This window comes from Podarcis raffonei, chromosome 13 (assembly GCF_027172205.1).
Source record: "Podarcis raffonei isolate rPodRaf1 chromosome 13, rPodRaf1.pri, whole genome shotgun sequence".
NCBI lineage: Eukaryota > Metazoa > Chordata > Lepidosauria > Squamata > Lacertidae > Podarcis > Podarcis raffonei.
The window spans coordinates 44,317,879-44,342,937 of record NC_070614.1 but is presented as its reverse complement, the minus strand read 5'-3'; the positions used below and the strand labels follow the sequence as shown (position 1 = coordinate 44,342,937).

General features: G+C 40.5%; 2 protein-coding genes across 2 annotated transcripts; one reads left to right on the top strand and one right to left on the bottom strand.

Moving 5' to 3' along the window:
* Positions 1–1,800: 1,800 nt before the first annotated feature.
* LOC128399025 (vomeronasal type-2 receptor 26-like) lies at positions 1,801–7,256 on the bottom strand. The gene is made up of 5 exons (XM_053360283.1): positions 6,966–7,256; positions 5,354–5,746; positions 4,457–4,675; positions 3,598–3,733; positions 1,801–2,702 (listed from the first exon to the last, which is right to left on the bottom strand). Exons 1-5 carry the CDS (start codon positions 7,254–7,256, stop codon positions 1,801–1,803), a joined length of 1,941 nt encoding a protein of 646 aa, XP_053216258.1.
* A 7,476-nt stretch (positions 7,257–14,732) lies between these two features.
* Positions 14,733–24,680, top strand: LOC128399024 (vomeronasal type-2 receptor 26-like). Its single transcript, XM_053360282.1, has 6 exons — positions 14,733–14,908; positions 17,418–17,709; positions 18,291–18,878; positions 19,622–19,849; positions 22,898–23,024; positions 23,779–24,680. Exons 1-6 carry the CDS (start codon positions 14,733–14,735, stop codon positions 24,678–24,680), a joined length of 2,313 nt encoding a protein of 770 aa, XP_053216257.1.
* Positions 24,681–25,059: the final 379 nt, after the last annotated feature.

Sequence of the window (25,059 nt, the reverse complement as noted above, 5' to 3'; positions counted from 1 at the left end):
CATCTAAGTGGAACAGAGATTATGCCCATGCAACTCTGTTAAGATTGAATCTATCGGGCATGTTCTTCTATACTGTTCGTTGTATCATGATACCCGAAGAGAGCTAATCCAACCGCTACTAAGGAAATTAAAAACCAGGCTACATTATGAGGAAAAGATCAATTCAATATCTGCCTCATCTACATAATAGATGTATCATCAGATACATCTGTGTATCTGAAGAAGTGTGCATGCACACGAAAGCTCATACCAAGAACTAACTTAGTTGGTCTTTAAGGTGCTACTGGAAGGAAAAAAAAATTTTGTTTCATCTACATAACAATGTGTAAAATTTTTCTTTCTTCAGCAGCACTCTGTGTCCAGCATCTGAGGCCCTTCTTCATGTGCTTCCTTCATGTGAAGTCCTCCAAATCCCCACAACATTTTTTAGTGGCATTTGAATCATAGCCCCATAGTTCAACTCCATATAGAGAATTTGATTAAGCACTTTGCTACCAAATACCTTGAGGGCAGGTTGAAACAGCTGCCCTCTCTGATTTTAATAGGACTTCAACAATGCCTCCATATGACACTTCCAAGAGAGGGGCTCATTAATGCATTCACCCAGGTACGTAAATAAGCAAGTTTGTTCTATAACCTAATTTGTTCTATAACCTGCTGATCCAAGCAGCAACTATACTAGGATTGCCATATTTCAAAAAGATAAAATCCAGACACAAAAGTTGTAGAGCTTTGTTGGGCAAAGTTTTTTGGGGGGCCAAGATTGTTGAGCTTTTTAAAAAATCTACAAAGGGTTGCCATACATCTGGTAAAGATAAAGGCAAAGGACCCCTGGATAGTTAAGCAACTATGGGTGCGGCACTCATCTCATTTTCAGGCCGAGGAAGCTGGTGTTTGTCCACAGACAGCTTTCCGGGTCATGTGGCCAGCATTTCTAAACTGCTTCTTGAGCAATGGAACACCATGACAGAAGCTGAATAAATGAAACTTTATTTGCATGAGCCATCGGCCACAGCAACAAAAGAACATTGGGATGTACACAGAAAAAAATAAAAAGTCACTTATATAAAACACCGTTTAAGGTCCTGAATCAGCAATCAAATAGTGGACCTTATTCTGATTGCCCCAGCAATGACAGAAACTATTTACCTTCCCACCACAGCGGTACCTATTTATCTACTTGCACTGGTATGCTTTCAAACTGCTAGGTTAGCAGGAGCTGGGATAGAGCAACAGGAACTCACCCTGCCATGGGAATTCAAACTGCTGACCTTCTGATAGGCAAGCCCAAGAGGCTCAGTGGTTTAGACCACAGAACCACCCATGTCCTAGGACTCTGTATGCCAAAAATCACAATCTTGGTCTTAGAGTAATTTATAGATAGGCTTTCCTGTTTACAGTATGTGTTGAACACCTCCAAGAGTCCTAATTGGAAATGAGGGAGGAGCAATAAATCATCAGCATATTGAGGTCTTTTTGCTCCTCATTACATGAGAAGGGGAGTTTGCATTGGCTAAATATGACACAAAATCATTAATATAAAAGAGTGGGAAACAGAATGCAATCTTTAAGGCATTTTAAAAGCATCATTAATACAACCATTTAAACTTAATCAGAGCCTTATTTCTTTGTTGCAGTATAGTTCTTGGATCAATAGCAGAAGTCTGCAGTCAATGTTGGCAATTTGAAATTTCTCCCACAGTCTATTTCAATTAAAACAAACAGCAAGCTTTTCACAGAACAAAACATTAAATTGGCGCAATTTATTCTTACATAGGATGCAACAAAATATTCTCTCATTTATATCTTTTTTCGTATCAGATGTCCTTTATTGTTCAACTCAGGCCTCACCACGATAATGTAGCATTTTGGAAAAAAGATGCAACTCAGTAACCCAGCACTGGAAGTCAAGATGGAGAAGATCTCCACAGCTACCATGTATTTCCCTCGTGTGCTCAAGTAAGTTGGAATAAAGGAGAGCCAAACACTGCAAAACACCAACATACTGAAGGTGATGAATTTGGCTTCATTAAAACTGTCAGGTAATTTTCTGGCTAGGAAGGCTACAGTGAAGCTGACAATGGCCAGGAAACCCATGTAGCTTAAGACACAGCAGAACATGGTGACTGACCCTTCATTACATAAGAGCACAATTTGATCAAGCATTGTGTGTGAATCTAAATCTGGAAATGGAGGGGAAGTTGCCAACCAAAGAGCACAAATCCCTACTTGAATATGGGAGCAGGATAGAATTATGGAAAAAGCCAATTGTTTCCCTATCCATTTCCGCATCCTAGATCCTGGTTTGGTGGCCATGAATGCTAAAACCACAGATACCGTTTTGGCCAAGATGCTGGAGATGGACACACAGAATATTATACCAAAAGCAGTTTGTCGGAGAAGGCAAGTCACCTCATTAGGCTTTCCAATGAACATCAAGGTGCAGAGGAAACAGAAGAGGAGGGAGATGAGGAGAATGTAGGTGAGGCTTCTGTTGTTAGCTTTGACTATGGCTGTGTCCCGGTGCTTAATGAATATTCCCAGCACCAGAACTGTGATCAGAGATAACAAAAGTGCAAAGAAAGTTGAAAGAATGGCTAAAGTGTCGTCAAATGCCAGGAAGTTTGGAATCTTAGGAATGCATTGATCCTGGCCCTTGTTTGGATATTGGTCTTCTGGACAACTGACACAAGTTTCTTCATCTGAAAAGGAATGCAAGGCATTGTTCACTGTTCAAGCTTAAGAACTGCCTTCCAGAAGCCTACCTTGTGTTTTTACCCATGAAATGTTAAAAAATTCTTCTGCCCAAAGTGCATCAAACAGAAATGTCATGTATCACATCTGGATTGAAATGTGGTTTTCTCCTGATGTTCAAAAAAGTTTTTCTTAAAATAAGAAGTTCTGTTCAGTGAAATGAGACAACCATTCTGGCTGTATTTCAAAATCTTAGGAGTCAACAAAGGTGTCAGTCATTTTGACCTCTGTCCAAATCAAAACTGCTGATAGCTTTGTGTTATTTCAATCTGCCATCTCCTGGTGTTTTATTTCTGGGGCATTATATAATTCATGGGCATCCAGTCTGACTTTCAGAGCTCTAATATTGCAGTTATCTGGGAACTTGGCACTAGGCATTACTCATTCTTCTAAAAACATTGTCCTTAAAATAATTTAAAGCAATGGAAAGGTATCTATATAAAAATGAGGACTATGCTTAATTTGATAATTATAAAAATAAACCCAAAACACTTTGTGAATGTTAAAAAATATGCACAAAGTAAAAGGCAATAGCATTACAAAAGGGCTCCTCACTTTTTACTTCAACAAAAACAGATACAGTGGTATCTCTGGTTACAAACTTAATTTGTTCCGGCGGTCCATTCTTAACATGAAACCGCTCTTAACCTGAGGTGCGCTTTGCTAATGGGGCCTCTTGCTGCCGCTATGCCGACTTCCGCTTGCATCCCGGGGCAAAGTTCACTACCAGGAGCATCTGCTTCCGGGTTAGCGGAGCTCGTTACCCGAAGTGTTCATAAGGGGGATGGTACGTAACCCGAGGTTCCACTGTAGTTTGGTGTATTATAACATTGCATGTCTTACCCTTCTCATTTGAGACCATCCTATCTGGACATGGAGTGCAAGTATAGCAGCAAAATTTCTTACCCTCCTCTCTCTTCTTCCCATAACCATGACGGCACTTGTCATTACATACTGATAGGGGTGGCACCTGCCCAAATATATAGGGATGGTTTAGCGTTAAATAAGGTTTGTGGAATTAGTCTTTCATTATCTTATATCAGGTTATCTACCAGCAAACAGGAGGGCAAGTGATGCAGAAGGTAAAATCTGTAAGTACAGTGGGACACATTAAGTGGCAGGAATCTCTGCTCTACTAAGATTCCTGCATTGCAGGGTCTTGGACTAGATGACCTCAGGTTCCCTTCCAATGCTACAATTTTATGATCCTATGATTCTTTGAAATGATCTTAATTAATAGCCAACTGGAACACAGGGGTTTTCAAAGCTTTTCTGAAGGGCAGCACAGGTGAAATGCACATTCCTTGGAATGTAGTTCCATAAAGTAGGGGCCATCACTGATAAGGTCCTTTCTCTAGTGACTGATTATTTAGCTAATTGCAATGGCAGGCCAGAAAACAGAACCTCCAGATCTGAATTCAAAACATAGACCTGCATATGTAGATAAAGGTTGTCCTTAAAATGATCCTTTCTCTTCAATGACATTCTCATTCTCCACCTATTATTAAAACCACTTGTGTTATTTGTCATCACAATATGGTATTCCAATAACTTTCAGCTGTAATTATTTATTTTGTAATGCATTCATTCATTCCTCCCCCCTTATATCCCTTGTGCTCCCATTTTGCGTTTTCTTCATTTTTATTGCCCTTCCACTTTGAGGGGTGATCACCAGCATTGACGCACACAGTTAATTCCCTACCTGAGTCAAGTCTCTGTGCCATTCAATTCTGTCATTATCAATGGTGAGGTCTTTCCCGAGAGGATCAAGCCTCCCTACTTTAACTCTGATGTAAGATTTATTTTGGAATGTGACCAAATTTGTAATATCAAATCCGGATGCTAATTCTCCATGTTCGTCCAGTGTGATTGCATCTCCAACACTGTTGTTGAATGAGATTCTCTGCAGGAATGAGTGGAGCTAGGTTGAAAGAGAAGGACAATGAGAAGGTCAGTGTCTGTCAAGGAAGGGAAGGAGTTTAAGAAAATGAAGAAAACAAGAGCTTGATACTAATGTTTTGTAGAGACTTTGTCACATAAGGAATATCTGTTAGTCACATAATGGATACTGGGTACAAGCAATTAAATGAGAAAACATTACCTGCCAGGGCTCCACATTTTGAGAAGACAATATGTCGCTGGCCTCCATTCTACTGTGCTTTGATCTGGTTGATTTCATGATATTTAAGGCATGTGCCAAAGCGTACACAGCGTTATAGATACTGTAGCTGTGGCCAGTCATGCTCATTTCAAAATAAGTTGCAGGAAGGCTCTCCAGCATCTCCTCTCCTGTACATCTGCCATGTATTAATGCAGACATAATGGAGTTTGACCATGAACAACCAAATGCTTTTTCCCAGAAATATTTGATAAAGCCATCTTCATCAGACCAAAAAGGATTTACATTCTGAAGAAATTCTTGGAAGTCTTGAATTTCCTTTGAATGAATTGTGAAGGAGATGGCACCATGGAACATTTGTCTATCCATATTAGTAATTGTCTGATAGCTATATAATGTGAAATCAATTTGGGCTGTTGTAATCCACACTTTTGCTGTAGAAAGCAGCTTCTTATTTTGAGGAAACAGTATTTCACTTACCTTGATTCCCCCTATAATCCCTCCCAACCATGTAATAGTTCCACTTTCTCCATATATAAGAATTGCATTGGCGTTGCTCAGCATGAAAGTCGGAAAAATACCCTTTATGTAAGTAAACATTTCTTCTATGTTATCAGAGAAGCGCAAATGTGTTTGAGCTCTTTCTATGAATGCTGAACATATTCCATTCTGCAAAAGCATAGTCTCCATGGTCTGCAAGAATTGTTCCCCACCTTCATTATCTATCACATACAGGCCAACCCATTTCCATTTGAAGTGTAGAAGTAACTGGACAATTCCCCGGTACTGGAGGGCTTCACTGGGGACCATGCGGTAAAAGGAATGGAACTTGTTTGGATCATTCATTGCTGGTTCAAATGAGCCATATGAAATCTTTAAGAACAACAGCAACAGATATATTAGGGTCGGAACAGGAGCTAATTATTGGATAAAATGGCAGATGGGATTGCCAAAGTTCCCAACCCTCTGGATACCTGCCCCTTTCCTGCCCCACTTAAAAATAAATAAATTTGCCAAGCATGTAAACCTGAATGCACACAAGTTAAATATGCATAAATTGTGGGTCTGCTGTACTGTTTAATCCCCCCCCTATTTTGGTAAGCATCATGGTACAACCTTAAAGTATAGATCCCAAAGTGACTTTCACACACTCCAGCTGAAGACTAACAAATGTATGCTGCCTGAAGTTCTCATGTACTACAGTCTACTTCATAAGATACAGTACATGAAATGTTTTTTTAAGTGCCATATGTATCTGAGAGAGAGAGTTGGAAGCAGGAATTGTAACAGGCTGGTCAAAAGATTGTTTCCATCAATGATTGCACTAACCGCCTGGTAAACTCTTTGATAAAAAGAATAATATTAATGAGCACCCAACATTTATAAAACTGTTATGATTTATAATGCCTGTTTTTGGAAGTTAGCCTCTTTAAGTTCAACATGACTCACTCTGAAGAAAACATGTATGTGACTGCAGCTGTTTTGTATTGGTTCATGGAGCGTGGCCTTGTCTTTGAGATGGGATGGGACTTGCAATATTCAGTGATTGCCCATTACATGCAATCATGGGTGTACAGTGGTACCTTGGGTTAAAAACTTAATTTGTTCTGGAGGTCCATTCTTAACCTGAAACTGTTCTTAACCCGAGGTATGTGTGTGTGTGTAGGGGGGTAGAGAGAGTGGGAGTGGCAGTGGACTGGCAGATAAGGCAGTCTCTTTAACCTAAAGAGAAAATTTTTCTAATAAACTGACTGAGTGAAAAATCAGTAATTATACAAGTGGGGGTCTTGAGGGTTTGTGGTTCTGGGATTTTTGTGAAGATGCTGTTGTTATTGCCAAAAGCTGATAACCCATCTCCTTCTATCACATTTGAAGCAATTCGCCTCTAAATGAATTAAACAAAATTCTTTTACACCCCACCCGTTTCATGCACATTATTTGATAGACCCAAAGGCAATTCCACATATTTCAGTTAATTTTACTTTTTGCCATTATGCTTTATGATTCATGGAAACACTGCTGGAAAGAATGGAAAAAGGAATTGTGGGAGTGATGAGAGGAAAGCCCGATCATAACAATCTTCAGAGCCTACCTGTGGAATCTTGTAAAGACTCAAGATGTCTGCCATGCATGAAGAGGTGTCAGAACTAAGTCCCCCAATTACTCCTATTACATTTTCCTGAATGCCACATTTGTAGTTAGGGAAAAACTGACGTGATTTAAAGAGTAGGTCCAGAGTGGTGCGGTAAGTCTTCCTTGAATCAGTATAGCTGTCATAGATGTGGAAGCCAAGGGTGACATTGGGCAAGATCCATGGATTTTCATTGATCTCATCAATGGCAAAAACCAGAGCAAGGATGTGCTGGTAGAACTTGGTCACCATGCTGCAAATAAAGTGACTTACTATTTCATGGCAGAATCATACAGTGAACAGTACTGGTCCTTTCTAGACCAGAGAGATTCAGCAGTTTATTAAGTAGAAGGCACAGCCAGCAAGGTTAGTCATTAGCTAAACCCTTTAGGAAAGAAAGAAAATGCGCTGTGATAACCTTTCACTGCATTGTTCCTTTAGACTTGTACACTTACCCATACTTACTTTTTGCCTAGCTCTTTCCAGGCATAGATCCACATGTTCCCCATGTCCAATAATTCTTTTTTTCCTTTTGCCCCAGAGCTTCCCCCATGAACACCCACATTTTAGTGCTAAATTGGAGAAAAGGTTGATTCAGGGTATGCCCTGGAGCAAAATACTATGATGACGATGACGACGACTAATGGCACTCGGACATGGAGCTTTAAAGCAGGCATAGGCAAACTTGACCCTCCAGATGTTTTAGGACTACAACTCCCATCATCCCTAGCTAACAGGACCAGTTGTCAAGGATGATGGGAGTTGTAGTCCCAAAACATCTGGAGGGCCGAGTTTGCCTAAGCCTGCTTTAAAGTATGGTCCATGCCTAGAAAGAGTGGAGGAAGGTTGTAAATGTTTGGATCTGACTTCAACTCTCATATTTTTAAATGTGTCAGAACACATAATTATGGAGACACGAATGCAGCATTGATGAAATATTTTCTGGAACTGCATTTCAGTTTTGGTGTTTTTGTCCCATTTGTTCTTCATTACTTAAACAGTTTCAGTTATGCATAACAACTGTTGCTGAAACACTTTGATAATTTTTGGGTGCAATTTATTGTCTCATCGATGGATGGAGCATAGTTTAAAAAAGAACAACAACACACACAGAATAAATTGGCACAATTCTATTATCAATACAAATTGTCCATAGTTTGATCTGCTCTAGAATGCTTTGATCTAAGCATTTCTGTTCCATAGTACAACCCTTAAAATGGAGATCACAACAAATGTGCCATTTTCAAGTAGACTGCAGGAGTAGGGAATGTGTTCCCTTAAGGGTAATCTTTGGGTGGCCTGGGGTATGGAGGGCCAGAATCAAAATAATGCAGGATGCACCATTTCCTTCTGCCATCCTGTTTCCTCTCTCTACCACTCTCTTCCGTCCGTCCATCCCTCCCTGCCACTGCTTTCACTCACCTCCCTTTCTCCTATTTTTATGGTCAAGGGTAGAGCCAGCACAATACATTTTGACACCTGAGGCAAGCCAGGAAAGAAGGTGGGAGTGAAGATCTACATTGGGAACAAGTGTGGGTAGAGACCAGCAGCACTTCCTATTCACCAAGAGGCTGTTTTGGTGGCAGCTTCAAAGGGGGGATTGTGAAAGAGGTGGCAAATGCAGCCTCCAAGGTACATATCCCATCTGTCTCTACCACTGTGGCAGCAGCAGCAGAACCAGGCGATGCATCCCTTGGAGGGCAGATCTGCCGACCCTGTGGATCCTGCCACCTGAGGTGGACACCTCACCTTGCCTCACGGGACGAAGGCCAGTGGTACAGCATCCACTTTGCATGCAGAAGGTCCCAGATTCAACCCTTGGCATTTCCAAGTTGGGATGGGAGTGCCCTTTGTCTGAAACCCTGGAGAGCCACTACCACTCATTGTATGCAGTGCAGAAAATACTGGGATAGATGGACCATTAGTCTGTCTCAGTATAAGACAATGTCATATGTTCCTCCTCCTTGTCATGTGCATGAAATTTGGCTGAGTGCTAAATGGGTCCACCCCTGAATTAAAGAACTATATAGGATGAATATGTTTGGATGGGTGAAAATATGGGCAGACACAGCACCTATGCTATAGCCAGGTAGAGAACTATTCAATCATAGGACATTAATATTTCCTTTTTTCCCCCAAGTGAATTTTTATTGTTTTCCTTACATATTCTTTTCCAACAAATTGTAATAGCACCATACATTCCCTTTGACTCTGCCGAGTCGTGACCCCCCTCCCTCCCCACAACTGGTATATTTATCCTCTTTCCATCACACACATCATTCTCATATTAGTACTATTATACATTGGAGGTATTATGTCAACCCTGCTAGTGTCTTGACCTCTTTACAATTCTTCTTTAAATATTCAATAAATTTACTCCAGTTTTTTTGGTATCTTTGATCTCCCTGGTCCCGGATCCTCCCTGACAGTTTGGCAAGTTCTGCATATTCTGCCAACTTCGCCTGCCACTCCTGAATAGTTGGTATATCTTGTACTTTCCATCTTTGGGCCAGAAGGGTCCTCGCGGCAGCTGCAGCATACATGAACAAATTTTGATCTTCTATTTTAATTTCTGTTCCTATTAAGCCTAATAGACACGCTTCCGGTCTTTTGGGGAAAGTATATCTAAATATTTTTTTGAGTTCATTATAAATTGATTCCCAAAATTTTTTTACCTTATCGCAGGTCCACCACATATGGAAATAGTCCCCATCTGCCTTTTTACATTTCCAACATTTTCTTTCTTTTTTCCTATACATTTTAGCTAATTTTACTGGCGTCAAATGCCATCTATACATCATTTTTAGCAAGTTTTCCTTTAAAGCCATGCATCCTGTAAATCTCAAACCCTCCTTCCATAATCTTTTCCACGCATCCAATTCAATGTTATGCCCAATATCAATTGCCCATTTTATCATTGATTCCTTTACTTCTTCGTCTTTTGTATACCATTCTAGCAATAAACTATACATTCTTGATAAAATTTTGTCTTTACAGTCTATTAACTCGATTTGGAATTTCGATTTTTTATCTTTGAACCCATTTCTCTTTTTATCTTCCTTTAATAAGTCACTGATCTGGTGGTATTGCAGCCACCCTGTTAACATCTTTTCAATTTGGTCATATGGTTTGAGCTTTATCCCTTGGTCTGTTTTCCTAGTAATATCCTCATATGTTAATCTTTCCCCTTCCATGTTTACTTTTGTTGTTGTCAGCACCTCAATTGGTGATATCCACCATGGTGTCTTTCTTTCCAGGAGGTTTTTATTCTGATCCCATACTTCATATAAAGATTTCCTAATCACATGGTTTAGAAAACCTTTATGTACCTTTACTTTACATTAATATTTCCAAATATCCAATTGCCAGACGAACCACAGCCCAATTGCAATTGATTGAGCGCATCATTTTCTCATGTTTTCATTTTTCTTTAAAAAGTTTACTTTCATTATTTCCCCCAAATTAAAGTAGTACTTAGTGATTCATACAAATATTTAAAAAAAAAAACTAAAAGGGAAAAAAGTGTTTGCTTACACTGGGTACTTGATAAGGGCATGAGAAGGGTGTTGGTTGAAGAAAATGTTGGAGAGCACTGGGTTTGAGATGTGAGACAGGATCCCACCAATGAGGAGATCAGCCGAATGGTGCCACTCATGTGGAACATCTTCAGGATTATTTCTGGTGCACTTAATGGTGTGCACATAGCACACCATGTTCGGGAGTAGCAGTATCAGAAGCACCAACATCCTGATGGCAAACTTCTCTCCACACAAGGAGACTCCTGGTTGAAAGATAGCTTGGGTGGCAGCAGAATCTGGGAATGTACTTCTCAAATGGACACGTTTCCACCTTATCATTAAACTCAACTGTTTAAAAGTGTATATTGAATTCTAATTGAAAACAGAATCTTGAATTTTCCTCTACACAGAGAGAGGGCAGAATGACAAAAATGACAGAGACCTACCTCTCCCCCCCCCCCCAACTTAGCTGTTAATGGAACAAGGGTTTTACTTATAACCATTTCAGATTTGCTTTAGTATTTTGTTTTCATATTCTATTTTGGAAATCTACTGGAGCTTTGAGCAGCTGAATTGATTATAGTGATTTTGATAATTATGTTGTTGTTTAGTCGTTTAGTCGTGTCCGACTCTTCATGTCCCCATGGACCAGAGCACGCCAGGCACTTCTGTCTTCCACTATAATTGATTATAGAGGGGGAAATAACTTTTGTTATGTTTTTGGATGCCATTATAAATCAGTAGCAAAACTGCTGAAGCAAACATATTTGGCAGATCATAGAATCAACCATTTGGTAACTACCTAAAAGGTCATCAACTCCATCTCCCCTGAAGATATGCAAAATGCACTGCTACAAAATGCACTGCTACAAAAGCTGGGTATCCATCTTCTGCTTAAAAAACTTGTAATGAAGGGGTGTCTACTACCACCAAAGGCCATCTGTCCATTATCAGACCACTCAAATTTTCAGGAAGAACTGCTTTCTGATGTAGTAGGACTTTCTAATTTGATCCATTCTACTGCTGCACAATGGCAGAAGTAAGAGCAGGGAAATTTAGGATGACCAACAATGACTCCAATTTAATAATAAATGAGGAAATGGGAAAATGGTTTGGATAGAAATGTCAATAGTACAATTCATTTTTCCTCCTCTTATGATCAATATCAGCAACAGGACATTTTAGTGACGAACATACTCTAACATCTTTCCACACTATAAGTTGTTGTTTCTAATTAAAATGAATAATTTTCTTATATACCACATCTTTAGAAAGATAATAGCATTTTTCTTCTAATCCCATTTTCAGTGCTAGAGGCTTCTATGTACTTCAGCCCATACGACACCTCATGTTCTGTATTTCTTACTGTATTTGGGGAACAGTGAGAGGATCTCAGCACCATGCCAGGATCTAGAGAACATGGGGAATTTCTTTATTTCTTTATAAAATTAAGTGTATATCTCAATTTCAGAATAAATGTCAAAGTAGTTTACAGGTATTTATTATGATATAATAAAAAGCACACAAAAAATGAAAAAAGATTACCAGCCGACTATTTCAGAACGAACTCCCCTAAAGGGCCATACAATGCAATGCACACATCTCAAGAAACTAATGCAGAAATGGTTTATGATTGTTCCAGAATTTTGAGACTCATGAACTATCACCCTTCTCAACTTGGAAGGTGATAACCCCACAAGATATTGTAATGTACTGACTGGCACATGGTGGTGGGGGGGGAGAAGTTTCTTAATATAGATGTTAAATAACATGTGTAGACCACTGTAGAAAACCATGGGAGAAATGTCCTGATTCTGGGCAGTAGCATCTTGATGCTAATCTCTGAAAATGGCCCAATATATAGGAGCAGAGCCTTTGCAATATGTTGTTCTCAGTCCCAATTTCATAGTGCTGACTGAGAGGAATAACATGGCCAATTGTATCAAAAGTCCTTGAGGCGTCAAGGAGTGGGAACAGGTTACACACAAAACTATTGTCTTCAGGACCCACCCAGCCACTCCCTGCAGCAAGATTTAATAAGATTAGATGAGCAAGAATCAAGAGGGCAGTTAGCTAGAGATGGGCCAATCCATCAATGCTGGGGCGATTTAAAGGTCTTACTTTCCTGAATTTATGTTCATCTTTCCATTTCTCCATCTGTGGGTGGTGTTTTTTTTTGTTGGTGCAAAAACTCAGTCACATTTTAGTACACATTTTGCCTAAATGCACCATTTTAAATGGTTCTCTGTATTGCATTGCTTGGTCATATGTCCAAGCTGAACTGGCTTAGGATCCAATCTAAGGCTCAGACTTCTGGGGAGGAAAGATGACCATCTAGTCATTGATTGCTGACACTCCTTTTCTAGGTTTCTCCAATTATAACAACCAAAACAACTTTAGACAGCTTGGTCGGGGAGGCTCCTGAACAGCAGAATGTACCATATCTTGTCTGTTTGGCTCAAAACCAGATGTAGGCCCTAAAGTTCTGTTCAAAGAAAGCAGATTCCAAGGGATGGGAAGTGAACTTCCATGGATCACAGCAAAAAGCCTTCAATACTGGGCTGAAGTTGCACAGAATACTCAGGAGAACAGAGCTGAGTCATATCTGGCTTGACCAGCTTCTCCAGTGAAATTTCAATGATACATAACAGGTTGGTCCATTCATACATCATCAAATCATGGGTCAGCATGGTTTTATCATGGATAAAAGGAGAACCAATGGATGGCTGGGGACTGTGGTAGAGAGTCCATTAATACAAGGTATAAGTGCAAGCTTGATAGAGTGCATGTAGTTATCTGTCTGCTTTGCCTACCTCTCTCCTCAGTTAATAAGATAGGTCATCCAACAGCCACCTTCTCCAATATCCTTCTTCCAAGACACACCCTGCCAGAAGAGTTCAACACACCATCTATCATCCTGCCAGACCACAAAGGCATCCATCCTCAATGGTCAGATTGCATATAGCCCACAATAAAAATGCCCACCCTCCAGCTGATGAAAACATATATTCTACTGGCATTCCATTCCACCTGTTGTCTGAGGCATAAATAATCAGTTTTCTACACATTTCTCACATACAGGGGTTAGAAATGACACCTCAGTCTCTCTCACATGCTTAACTTTGCAGGAGTGATGTAAGAACATGACTCAATGTGTTCCAACATCCATTCAGATTTTCTTCTGTTACTTTCTGTTACACAGCAATTTGTTTTGGCTTCTGTTTTGTTACATATATATTTTAACTTAGCACACAATAGAAACATGTAACTCAACCACCAACAGATATTTACAAATATGTTATCTTCCCTGTATGCTTCCTTTCAGAGTTCATGCATTTCTAGATGGGTCGCCTTTTGTGACAAAAACAACACAGAATCAGGGCGTCGCTGGGCATAAGTGTGCCCACCAGTACCCCATTGGTGACCCATGGCTTAGAAGGTAAAGAATCCTCCAGCAAATTCTAGTCATAAGGAGGACATTTTTTTTTGAATGCAATTCTCTTATAAGTTCAGGATTCAACTTTTGAAAACAAATGAGTTTCTAGCTCAGAATAGGGTTGGATTCTGCTCATTACTAAGAATTTGTTGAGAACATTCTCCAGGATTTTGTGGCCATGAGTTTCCCACTGTGGCAGGCCTCTTGGACCAGATGAACTCTGAGTTCCCTTCCAACTCTAAGATGTAGAAAAAATGTTTGCTTCAGCAGTGTTGAAGCAAACATATTTTCAGCAGGCTAAAACACTGCACAATTTATTACCTTCCTTGCATTATCAAAATCATTATAATTAGTTCAAGTGACCAAAGCCCCAGTGGCTTCACAGAAGGTAGTAGGAAGAAAAAATTAACTTGAAAGTCTGAATTGATTATAAGCACCCCAGTGTTCCATAGACAGCTAAGATTAAGAACTAGGGAGAGGCAGGACTCTGTGATTTGATCTGTTTCCCTCTTTCGTTGTAGTGCTGAAGTTTCAAATTGTTGTATCTTTATTGTCATTCGATGTATGCTTTTGTGATATTGTTGCGGTTAAGGATAAGGGGGGGTAGATGTCCCTTTGAGTAGAGTGTTGGCAGAGCCAGCTGCCACTCAAACCATCTTGCTCAGATCAGGTCAATAGCAGTAATAATATGGTAAACTGAGAGACGTGGGAGATTTCATGTGTGGATGGAAGCTTGCCATCAGGATGGTGATTTTTCTTCTTTTGCTTCCAAACATGGTGTGCAAAGTGCATAGCATTAGCTGCACCAGAAAGAAACCTGTGCGTGTTCCAAATGAGTGGTATAAGCCAGGTGATCTCCTCATTGGTGGAATGACATCTTTTATCCATTACATTTTCCCTGAAATTACATTCAACGAGCAACCTTCCCCATTACTGATTGAAGAACCTTTGTAAGGAATTGTTTCCTTCTATAAAACTGCACTCTTTGTTTGTTTGTTTGTTTGTTTGTGTGTGTGTGTGTGTGTGTGTGTGGTGTCTTATGTTTCTATAGTTGACTGCCTCTTTGAATTCATGTTTCCTTGATTTCTTTGAAAAAGACTACAAATAGTTCCCGTTATCTGCCTGCACTCTGTGTAAATTCACTGATTCAAATGTAAAGAATTATGTCCAAACTTCTCTATACACACTGCAGATTCAGATATCTGAACAGCCAGCATTTGCCCCCTTCCTTCCTTCCTTCCTTCCTTCCTTCCTTCCTTCCTTCCTCTTTGCTGGCTGACGGCAGCCTTTTTCAGGTAGAAAACCATGCAGGAAGAGAGGGAGCAAGATCAGATGAAAGACAGAGCAGGAGAGTGCATAGCATTAGCTGCACCAGAAAGAAACCTGTATGTGTCCCACATGAGTGGTATGAGCCAGGTGATCTCATTGGTGGGATGACATATTTTATCTGTTACATTTTACCTGAAGTTTTATTCATGAAGCAACCTTGCCCAGAAAGACTCTCCTCCCTGGAAGAGAGGGGAGTGGTTGTGGGCGGGAGCCCGAGCTCCGCCCCTGGCTGGGGGCCTTAGCCCCCGCCCCTCCTCACCTGGCTGGCGCCCACGCCCACCGGAGGCAGCCAACCAGGTGTCTCCGGGGGGCGTGTTTAGCAGCTTAATGCTGCGGCTCCAGCTCCGCCTCCTCCTCAGTCGTCATCGTCCCGCAGCGAGTCATCAGCTAGGAGAGTCATCACAGAGAAGAGCCATGAGGTTTGGAGTCGGGGGGGGGGGTCTGGTTCCTTGCATGCCTTTTAACTTTAAGAGGCTTGTGTGCGCTCATTGCTTTACTGGTGGCCATCGCCTATGCTATCTACCGTGGGTTATTCCGTTAAAGGAATCTGGCGGTCGTGTATTCCGTCCGATGCCTGCTTGGCGGGAGGCCATGGCACGACCCTCGGTGACATCAGGGGTGAGCCTATAGTTGGATTAGCATCAACAGGCTCCACCACCTACTGTTGAATAAACCCACCTCCTATAGTCATCCAATGCCTAAGCCAATACCTTTTCACTGCTGTAATCAATAAAGTTGTGGCCTTTTCTTGCCCATTAACCTTATATCACGTGTCCTTGTGTGTTTATTTCACATAGCGGAGGTCGGGCCCTCGATCCACAACTGATTATCTCACCTTTGTAAGGAACTGTTTCCCTCTATGAAAGTGTGTTGTGTATGTGTGTTGGGGTGTGAGTGTTTCAGTGATTATTTACATTTATATTATTGGTGACATGTTTCTTTGATTTTAAAGACTATATTGCCATTTGAACCATTGGAAACATCAACCTATTGTAATTCAATTTGAGCAGAAATTCAAAATCTTAAGCATTCTATCATAGTATGCAGGAAAGATATACTTTGCATTGAAAATGACAGCCCTTAAGTCCCTTGATTTATTTCATAATTATATTCACTTTTAAAAATAACCAAATGCCAACAGCTACTGTCAAAAGAATCTGCTATGGGACCAAAAGAAGATCCCATAAAAGCATTCTAGAAGGGAATGGGTTTTCATTTATTCCTTTCTTGAAAGAGTTAACTAAAGAGAATCTAAGAACCAAAGCAGCAAAACAAAAAGAAGAAAATTTGTTCTTCTTTTTCATGCTTTCTTTACTAAATGGTCTTCTGGAAAGAAGCCACCAAGATATGTGAAGAAAAATGCAGTTTCTTCTCGCACTGCTGCTCAATAGCAGATTCCCACTTGCCCATTGGAATTTTCCACTTCTCTCACTTGCAACCTCCCCTCAAAACATGCTCCCAGAAGGCTAGAGGACTCCCCCTGACCCCAGGAAAGATTTCAAAGGCACACAGAAAGAGGAAAGGAAGGAGAAGTTTCATTGCATAAGTGGACCTCCACACACATATTGTTGGATAAATCTACATTGATTTTATTTTGTACTATATGTCCAAGATTGCTGAAAATGGAGTATACTAGAGTATAGAAAAGAATTCATTAAAGTGGGGTTTGCTTGTTTGGCAGACCATCTGTGTTACAAAACAGCTTTAATAAAGGGATCAGCACTGTCTGTCTATAGGGAACAGCTTGGCACCTGTAGGTAGTGCTGACAAAGACCCCACTCTGAAACATTACCAGTTCCCAGTGTAGAAAATGCTGAGCTAGATAGGCTGGGCTCAGAATTGGCTTTGAAACTTTAAAAAGGAAGGTGCCAAAGCTGAGCAGACAGGTATGAAGATGATGAAGTTTTAGGATGTTTTGGAAAGTGCCAATGATTCCAAACACAGAATCACACTTCTGTGGCGCTGTTGATGTTCATGGCATAGTTCTTGCCAACCAGACTTACTGAATGACTTTGCTGGTTGTGCCCCTTCTTTATAGTTCGACAGCTGCATATCTCAAATCTAGAAGAAAACGGTATTAAAATAATTATGTGCACTGTTTAATTATCCAGTTAATTTATTTATTTGCAGCATGGTGACAAAGCTCTACCAGCATATCCTAGCCTTGGTGTTCGCTGTTGAAGAGATCAATGAGAATCACAATATCTTGCCCAATGTCACACTCGGGTTCCACATCTATGACAGCTATTGTGACTCAAAGATGACCTACTGCAACACTCAGGATCTGATCTTTAACTCTCATAACTTTGTACCCAACTACAAATGTGGCATCCAGGAAAATGTAATAGGAGTCATCGGGGGACTAAGCTATGAGACCTCCTCAAACATGGCAGACATTTTAGGTCTTTACAAGATTCCACAGGTAGGATTTGAGTATCCAAACAATGGAAATTTCTCCCTTTTGTGTTGAAATTTGATTATTCATGTGCAATAATTTGACTGTTTGGTCGTTTTTCCTCCAGAATTTTGGTGGGGCCTCCTTCTTGAGAAAAGAATGCCTTTTCAAACCAAAACCTCAGGTTACGTCAGATGCAATCCCTATTGTATTTCTTTGGTGTTACATTAGGTGGTAGTAATGTACTTATGAATTCCACTGCATACTTTTGGTGTTACTGTCAGGCTACTGGATGAGTTACTAACTTCCTCACACCCAGATCTTTTTCATGAGTGACCTTAGGTTTTCAGAGGGGCAAGAGTGCCTCGATTGTTGATTGTCTAAAGTCACCAGCACCACTAGGATATTAATTCTTTCCATAAGTGGCTTAGCGAAAACAACTTTGTAGACAAATTAGGTCAGCCAGACCAAATTAGAACACAGGTCAGAGGTTCCCATCACTAACCTTGAGATATTAGAGAGTATGTGACAAGGTTTTAAACAATATGATGGATGCCTCTTTCCATACTGAAATGCCCTCTTCTTCCTTTTTTCTTCTTCCTTTTTAGATTTCATATGGTTCATTTCAACCAGAATTGAATGATCAGTTGAGGTTCCCTTCTTTTTATCGCATGGTCCCCAATGAAGCCCTTCAGTATCAAGGGATTGTTGAGTTACTTGTGTATTTCAGATGGAAATGGGTAGGTCTGATGGCTATAGATGATGAAGGTGGAGAACATTTTTTGCAGACCATAGAGCCAATGCTTCTGCAGAATAAAATCTGTTCAGCATTCATACGTCGAATTGGTACCAATTTGCATACCTATTTTATTGAACGTAAAGTAGTCTCAGAAACACAGGGACTTTTCCCAGCTTTTGCAGTAAGCAAAGCTGATACAGTTATTATATATGGAGAAACGTCTTCTATTTCATGGTTACCATATGCTATAGAAGGAACTAGAATACTTCAGGTAATGCACCCTGAATATCAGGAGAAGGTATCTGCAGCAAAAGTGTGGATTACAACAGCCCAAATTGAATTCACATTCTCTAAGCTTCATGATTTGTTTTATGCTGAAATGCGAGAGCTTCATGGTGCTCTGTCCTTTGCAATTCACTCAAATGATCTGCCCGGCTTCCAAGAATTTCTTCAGAATGTACGTCCTTCCTGGGCAAATGAAGATGGTTTTATCCGTACTTTCTGGGAGCAAGCATTCAAGTGTAGATTTCCAAATGCTATGGAGCAAATAGATGACACATACACATGTACAGGAGAGGAGATGCTGGAGAGCCTTCCTGCCCCTTATTTTGCAATGAGTATGACTGGCCACAGCTACAGTATCTACACCGCTGCATATGCTCTGGCACATGCCTTACATATCAGGTACTCATCCAGAGCCAACTACAGAACAATTGAGACCAGTGGCCGACCATCTCCTCAGACTGTTGAACCTTGGAAGGTAAAGTTTCCTGTGGCAGACTGTTCAGTTTGCATGCAACACTGAATTCTCACCTATTACTATTGATGCCTTTGTATATGGCATATTGGCATTAAAATGAGCAAATTTTTGAATTTGTCACCTCAAGAGTTAATGCACTTAATGAATACAAGTATGCATATAATGTAGATTTATTTGTTCAAAGAATGTCTAGAATGTATTTGAAGAAAATAGACTCTGGGGCAGCACATTCCAAAACCTGAATTTCCACTAATTCGGCGATTTGCCACTCTCTTCCCATATCTGCTACTGAAAGTTGAATTAACCTTCGTTGTGAATTTCCCCACTCCCAACCAGGAAAGTGAATTCAAATCTATCTAGGAAAGTTACCTGAACCACCTTAATGATAACATTACAACACTTTATAGATTTTTATTAAAACTCCCCCTTTCTCTCTCTAGCTCCACTCATTCCTTCAGAGCATGTCATTCAACAACAGTGCTGGAGATGAAATTACGTTTAACAAACATGGGGAATTAGTAGGTGGATTTGACATTAGAAACTTGGTAACTTTCCCAAATAGATCCTACATCAGGGTCAAAGTGGGGAAGATGGATCCTCAGGCTCCTCCGGGCAAAGAGTTTTCCATTTATGAGGACAGAATCAAATGGCACTGGAACTTGACTCAGGTAGGGAAAGAGCCACAATGCCTCTCAAGTATCGATATTCATGATCATACAATAAAATGAGATGTCTATAGATGTACACTGGTGGAGAAAGGGGGTGGGGTGGGTGCAGTCCACCCTGGGTGTCATCCCTGAGGGGGGTGACATCGCCCCCCTGGGATGCGCCTCTGTGCACTGGTACCCCCGCCCCCCCATGCAGAGCCGCTCCGGGTGCTGGAGCCACTAGCTCTGCCACTGTAGATGTAACAAAGAAAAAGGCAGAATTGATTAATATATTGCATACATTTGAAATTCACTGGGAAGCTGTATTGAGTTGACAAATAGATAAAAGTGTGTTAAAGAAACTGAGGAATGCAGCAGTGTCATCTTGCATTGAAGAGGGGGCCTGATGTTGCACGCATGCAAGGTGCGTGTGTGACATCACACACGCGGCATGCAACAAGTGCTTGTGACATGGCACGGTTGGGAGCAGGCCACACCAAGCACCCTGTGCCACACAGTTGAGAGAAGACCAGGTGCTGTGCACCCCACGCTGAATCCAGAGCACCCCACTCTGTGCTGTTGCGAGCCTGTTGGCCAACACCAAATTAGCCAAAGCCGTTAGGGTTTCAGCTAGTGACTCAGATACCTTAGAGTCCAGGCTAGCTAGGCTTTTGTCCTCTTACTGAAGTCTCACAACCAGGCTTCTAGGTCAGTCTTCACCACTTGCAGCTGTTGATCTAGCAAACCCATTGAGAGGACTTCATTTCAGCAAACTGCTGCTCCATCTGCTGCTAGCTTTGCTGCTTTATCTGTTCCAGGTGTCTTCCCGTTCCTCCCTCCATTTAGAATCAGGACTCTTGGCTCACAGGCTCATCTCCAGAAACACAAATCTAGATTCTAACACCAGTGTTGCATGCCACCCCAATGTCTGAGCAGTGTGAGATTCCAGGGGTTCCAGGGGTGGTGTTTCCTTTGGAAATGTGGCACAGCAGAGACTGTGGTGTCTCTAAGAGATATAGTTTACTTACACATATATACAACCTGAACCTTCAGTGAAATCAACCATTGCTCTGAAATATTTCTCTGGCTCTCTCCATTTTGCTGCTTTACTTCTAGGTCAAATCATTCCTCCATACTCTGTACTCTAAACTCTAGCTTTATTTATTGAGGGAGAAAACTCCACCCATTTGCCACCTTGCGCCAAGCCCCTTAATCCCTCTTAATGGTTCATCATCCAGGCTATCACCACACCAGGAGGCTGGCCTGGCAATTCCAATAATTAGAAACCTTGATTAAATTCTAACACTTGTTGGATCAATGGATTAGAGGGGTCTGGCACCCACCTTAACACCCCAAACTCATAACAATATCAACAATTTCTAACGTCTTCAAAATAATATATGGAACAGAGACAATTGCCTTTTAATACAGAAATTAAAATTTCTGTTATTACATTCATTTTTAATATAACCAGTCAAGACAGCCAAGAAAAGTTTTAAGTTTTTCTTATTGATTGCAAGGTTTTCTTTTACAGTCCTTTCAAATGTGAAATAATTATTTTGAAAGCAAATACTGATAAACTTTAAATTGTGAGTTAACAATCAACATTCAAATGACTTGCTACATCCTGCTTTAGCTATTCCATTAAATTATTTCCCATCTGTATTATTTTTTATTAATGTTATATCCTGAAACATTTATATGGAAGGGAGAAATTCTAACTATGGAAAGCAGTGTAAATTACACTTTATTAAGTTTAGAAACGTCTAGTTCAAGTCATTCTGTTTCTGGCATGGAAACACTTTTGTACTTTCGATGTTGCTGAAATACAGCTCCTATCATCCCTGGCCATCGGTCGTAACTGCTGAGGCTGTTAGGAGTTGTAGTTCAGCAACATCTGGAGGGTAAAAAGTTTCCCACACTTGTTCTAGGTAGTGACATTAGATCAGATGTTTTACAAGTTGTACTATTTGCTGGGCTAAGTGTAGGTACAATGGGGACGCCGGTGGCACTGTGGTCTAAACCACTGAGCCTCTTGGGCTTGCCAATTCAAATCCCAGTGATGGGGTGAGCTCCCATTGCTCTGTCCCAGCTTCTGCCAACCTAGCAGTTTGAAAGTACACCAGTGCAAGTAGATAAATGCCATACTATTCCGTGTATAGTATAATACTATGGTTTTTTTTACTCTAAAATAATGCTCAAAATCTGGGCTCGTCTAATACACGAATAGTATCTCCCCCCATTTTTTTATTCGGAGTCCCCCAAAATAATGGGGAATTTTATACATGGGGGCATCTTATAGACGGAAAAAAATGGTAGGTGCCGCTGTGGTGGGAAGGAAAACAGTGTTTCTGTGCGCTCTAGCTTCCATCACAGTGTCCTGTTGCGCCAGAAGTGGTTTAGTCATGCTGGCCACATGACCCAGAAAGCTGTCTGTGAACAAATTCTGGCTCCCTCGGCCTGAAAGTGAGATGAGTGCCGCAACCCCATAGTTGCCTTTGACTGGACTTAACCATCCCGGGGTCCTTTAACTTTACCTTACCTAGGTACTACAATAGTCCAATCATCATCTGAGTCCTTTATTTGTGTGCCTACTACATAGAGGGTGGAGTCTGGAGGGTGACAACATGAGAACAGGTGTTTACTGTGGTGGCTCCCGATTTGTGGAATTCAGTCCCCAGGGAGGCTCTCCTGACACCATTTTAATATATATTTGGGTGCCAAATAATAACATTCCTCTTCGACCAAGCTTTTGGCTATTAATGATCCATGGCCTTTTAAAGTGTGTGCATAGGAAGATAAGTATCCAATAAATTGAATAATAATATAATATTATATTATATTATAATATAATTAATATAATATAATAATATAATTAATATAATATAATAATCTTCTTTAGTGTTCAAGATGCCTGATCTAGTAGGTATTTCATCCAGTGATTCCGGCACCTGTTCTCTTGTGCACTTTTTATTCCACGCCATTTGCACTTTCGTTTACTGGTGCTTTTTACTGATATAAGTTCAATTTCCTGGACATTTTCTTAATAATCAATTTCCCTTTGGATAGGTACCACCTCTTTCAGTATGTAATGACAACTGCCATCCTGGCTACCATAAGAAAAAAAAAGAGGGGGAGAAATCTTGCTGTTATGATTGTGCTCCATGTCCAGATGGGATGTTTTCAAATGAAATTGGTAGGACTTGTCATATAAATATATATCAAAGAATACATTCCTCCCCCCAAAGTAAGCTGGGGGTGATCTTCAAATAATTGTATAATCAGTCCTTCTCCCCCCCAAAAAATGTTTAGGGGTACTCTCATTTTCCTACACATAGTGAAATACCACCCCTCAAGGAGGCCAAACTTAGATTCACAAAATGTTTAGGGGTATGCGTACCCCTGCATCCCCCCAGAAAAAAAGGACTGGGTATAATATATAGTTTTCGTTATTTACATACAAAAGTTTTATGAGTAGTTCTTTATAAACATATTGAGTAAAAAATACGTAGAAACCCAGGTGAAACATTTTTGCACCAGCAAATTCCCAGGTAACTCTGATGTGATGACTGCAAGATCTGTTGTCTGCAAAATGTAAAAGAACGTTTCATTAGTACTATTTATTTTGTGGTTTTTTTGTTATTATGAAAAAGTTGTGGGAAAACCCTTTTAAATACAAAGGATCCTTTTTAGGCATCTGTTGTGAGCTTCTCTAAGGAAGTCCTTAAAGCCCCCAAAATTCCACACCCCCAATTTCGATTCATCTGGTGGATCTCTATCTCCTTAGAACTGTAGAGATCTAGAGGTCTTTCACATAGAGATCCCAAGCAAGTTCCCTCTAGAAAGCATAGTCTCAATTATTTGCATCAATGTTAGGTGGACTTCTTCTAAGACAGCTATGATGAGAACAATTTCCCATGCATTAAAATTGCTGTTTCTTTTCTCTCTAGACATGGAAACTTGTGTCCCTTGTCCCGATGACCAATATCCAAGCAAAGGAAAGGATCAATGCATTCCTAAGATTCCAAACTTCCTGGCTACTGATGACACTTTGGCTATTGTTCTAAATTTCTCTGCAGTTTTGTTATCACTGATTACAGTGCTGGTGCTTGGCATCTTCATCAAATACCAGGACACTGCCATAGTCAAGGCCAACAACAGAAGCCTCACCTACATTCTCCTCATCTCCCTCCTCCTGTGTTTCCTCTGCTCCTTGATGTTCCTCGGAAGGCCTAATGTGGTAAACTGCCTTCTCCGACAAACTGCTTTTGGTATAATTTTCTCTGTCGCCCTCTCTAGCATCTTGGCCAAAACCATATCTGTGGTTTTGGCATTCATGGCTACCAAACCAGGATCCAGGATGAGGACATGGTTGGGACAAAGGCTGACATATTCCATTATCCTTTCCTGCTCCAAAATTCAAATAGGGATCTGTACACTGTGGCTGGCAACCTCTGCACCGTTCCCAGATGTGGACACATACTCAATGACTGAAGAAATTATATTGCTATGTAATGAAGGCTCAAGCATCATGTTTTATTGTGTCCTGGGCTACTTGGGCTTCCTGGCCTTTCTCAGCTTCACTGTAGCTTTCCTAGCCAGGAAGTTACCTGACAGTTTTAATGAAGCCAGGTTCATCACTTTCAGTGTGTTGGTCTTTTGCAGTGTTTGGCTCTCCTTTGTTCCTACATACCTGAGCACAAGTGGAAAATACATGGTGGCTGTGGAGATCTTCTCCATCTTGGCTTCCAGTGCTGGGCTACTGTGTTGCATATTTTTCCCGAAATGCTACATCATTTTACTGAAGCCTGAGTTGAACAACAAAGATCAACTGATCCGAAGAAAGCTATAAATAATAGAAGGGTTTATGCTTCCAATTTTTTTCTTGGTATTCTACACATAATCATCAGAGATGTGTAAATAAGCAGGGACTAATTACAACAGTTTTTGTTCTGTGGTTTTGCATAGTGATTTTAAAAAGAAAGAAAGAAAACCCATGAAAATAGATGCAATTCTCACCAAGAGGCTAAAATGTTAACAGGATATACAATTCAGTGCAAGTAAGATATATGAGCTATTTGTTACTTGATTGGCCAAGAAGTTGGAAAGAGGAATAGAAAACATGTATATTACTGTGGAAGAGTTTTTCAGAAAATTACAGTTGATGTTAGAGCTCTGGTATACATAGAATAAACTCCAGGAAGACTAGAAGCTGTAATGTTGTAACCATG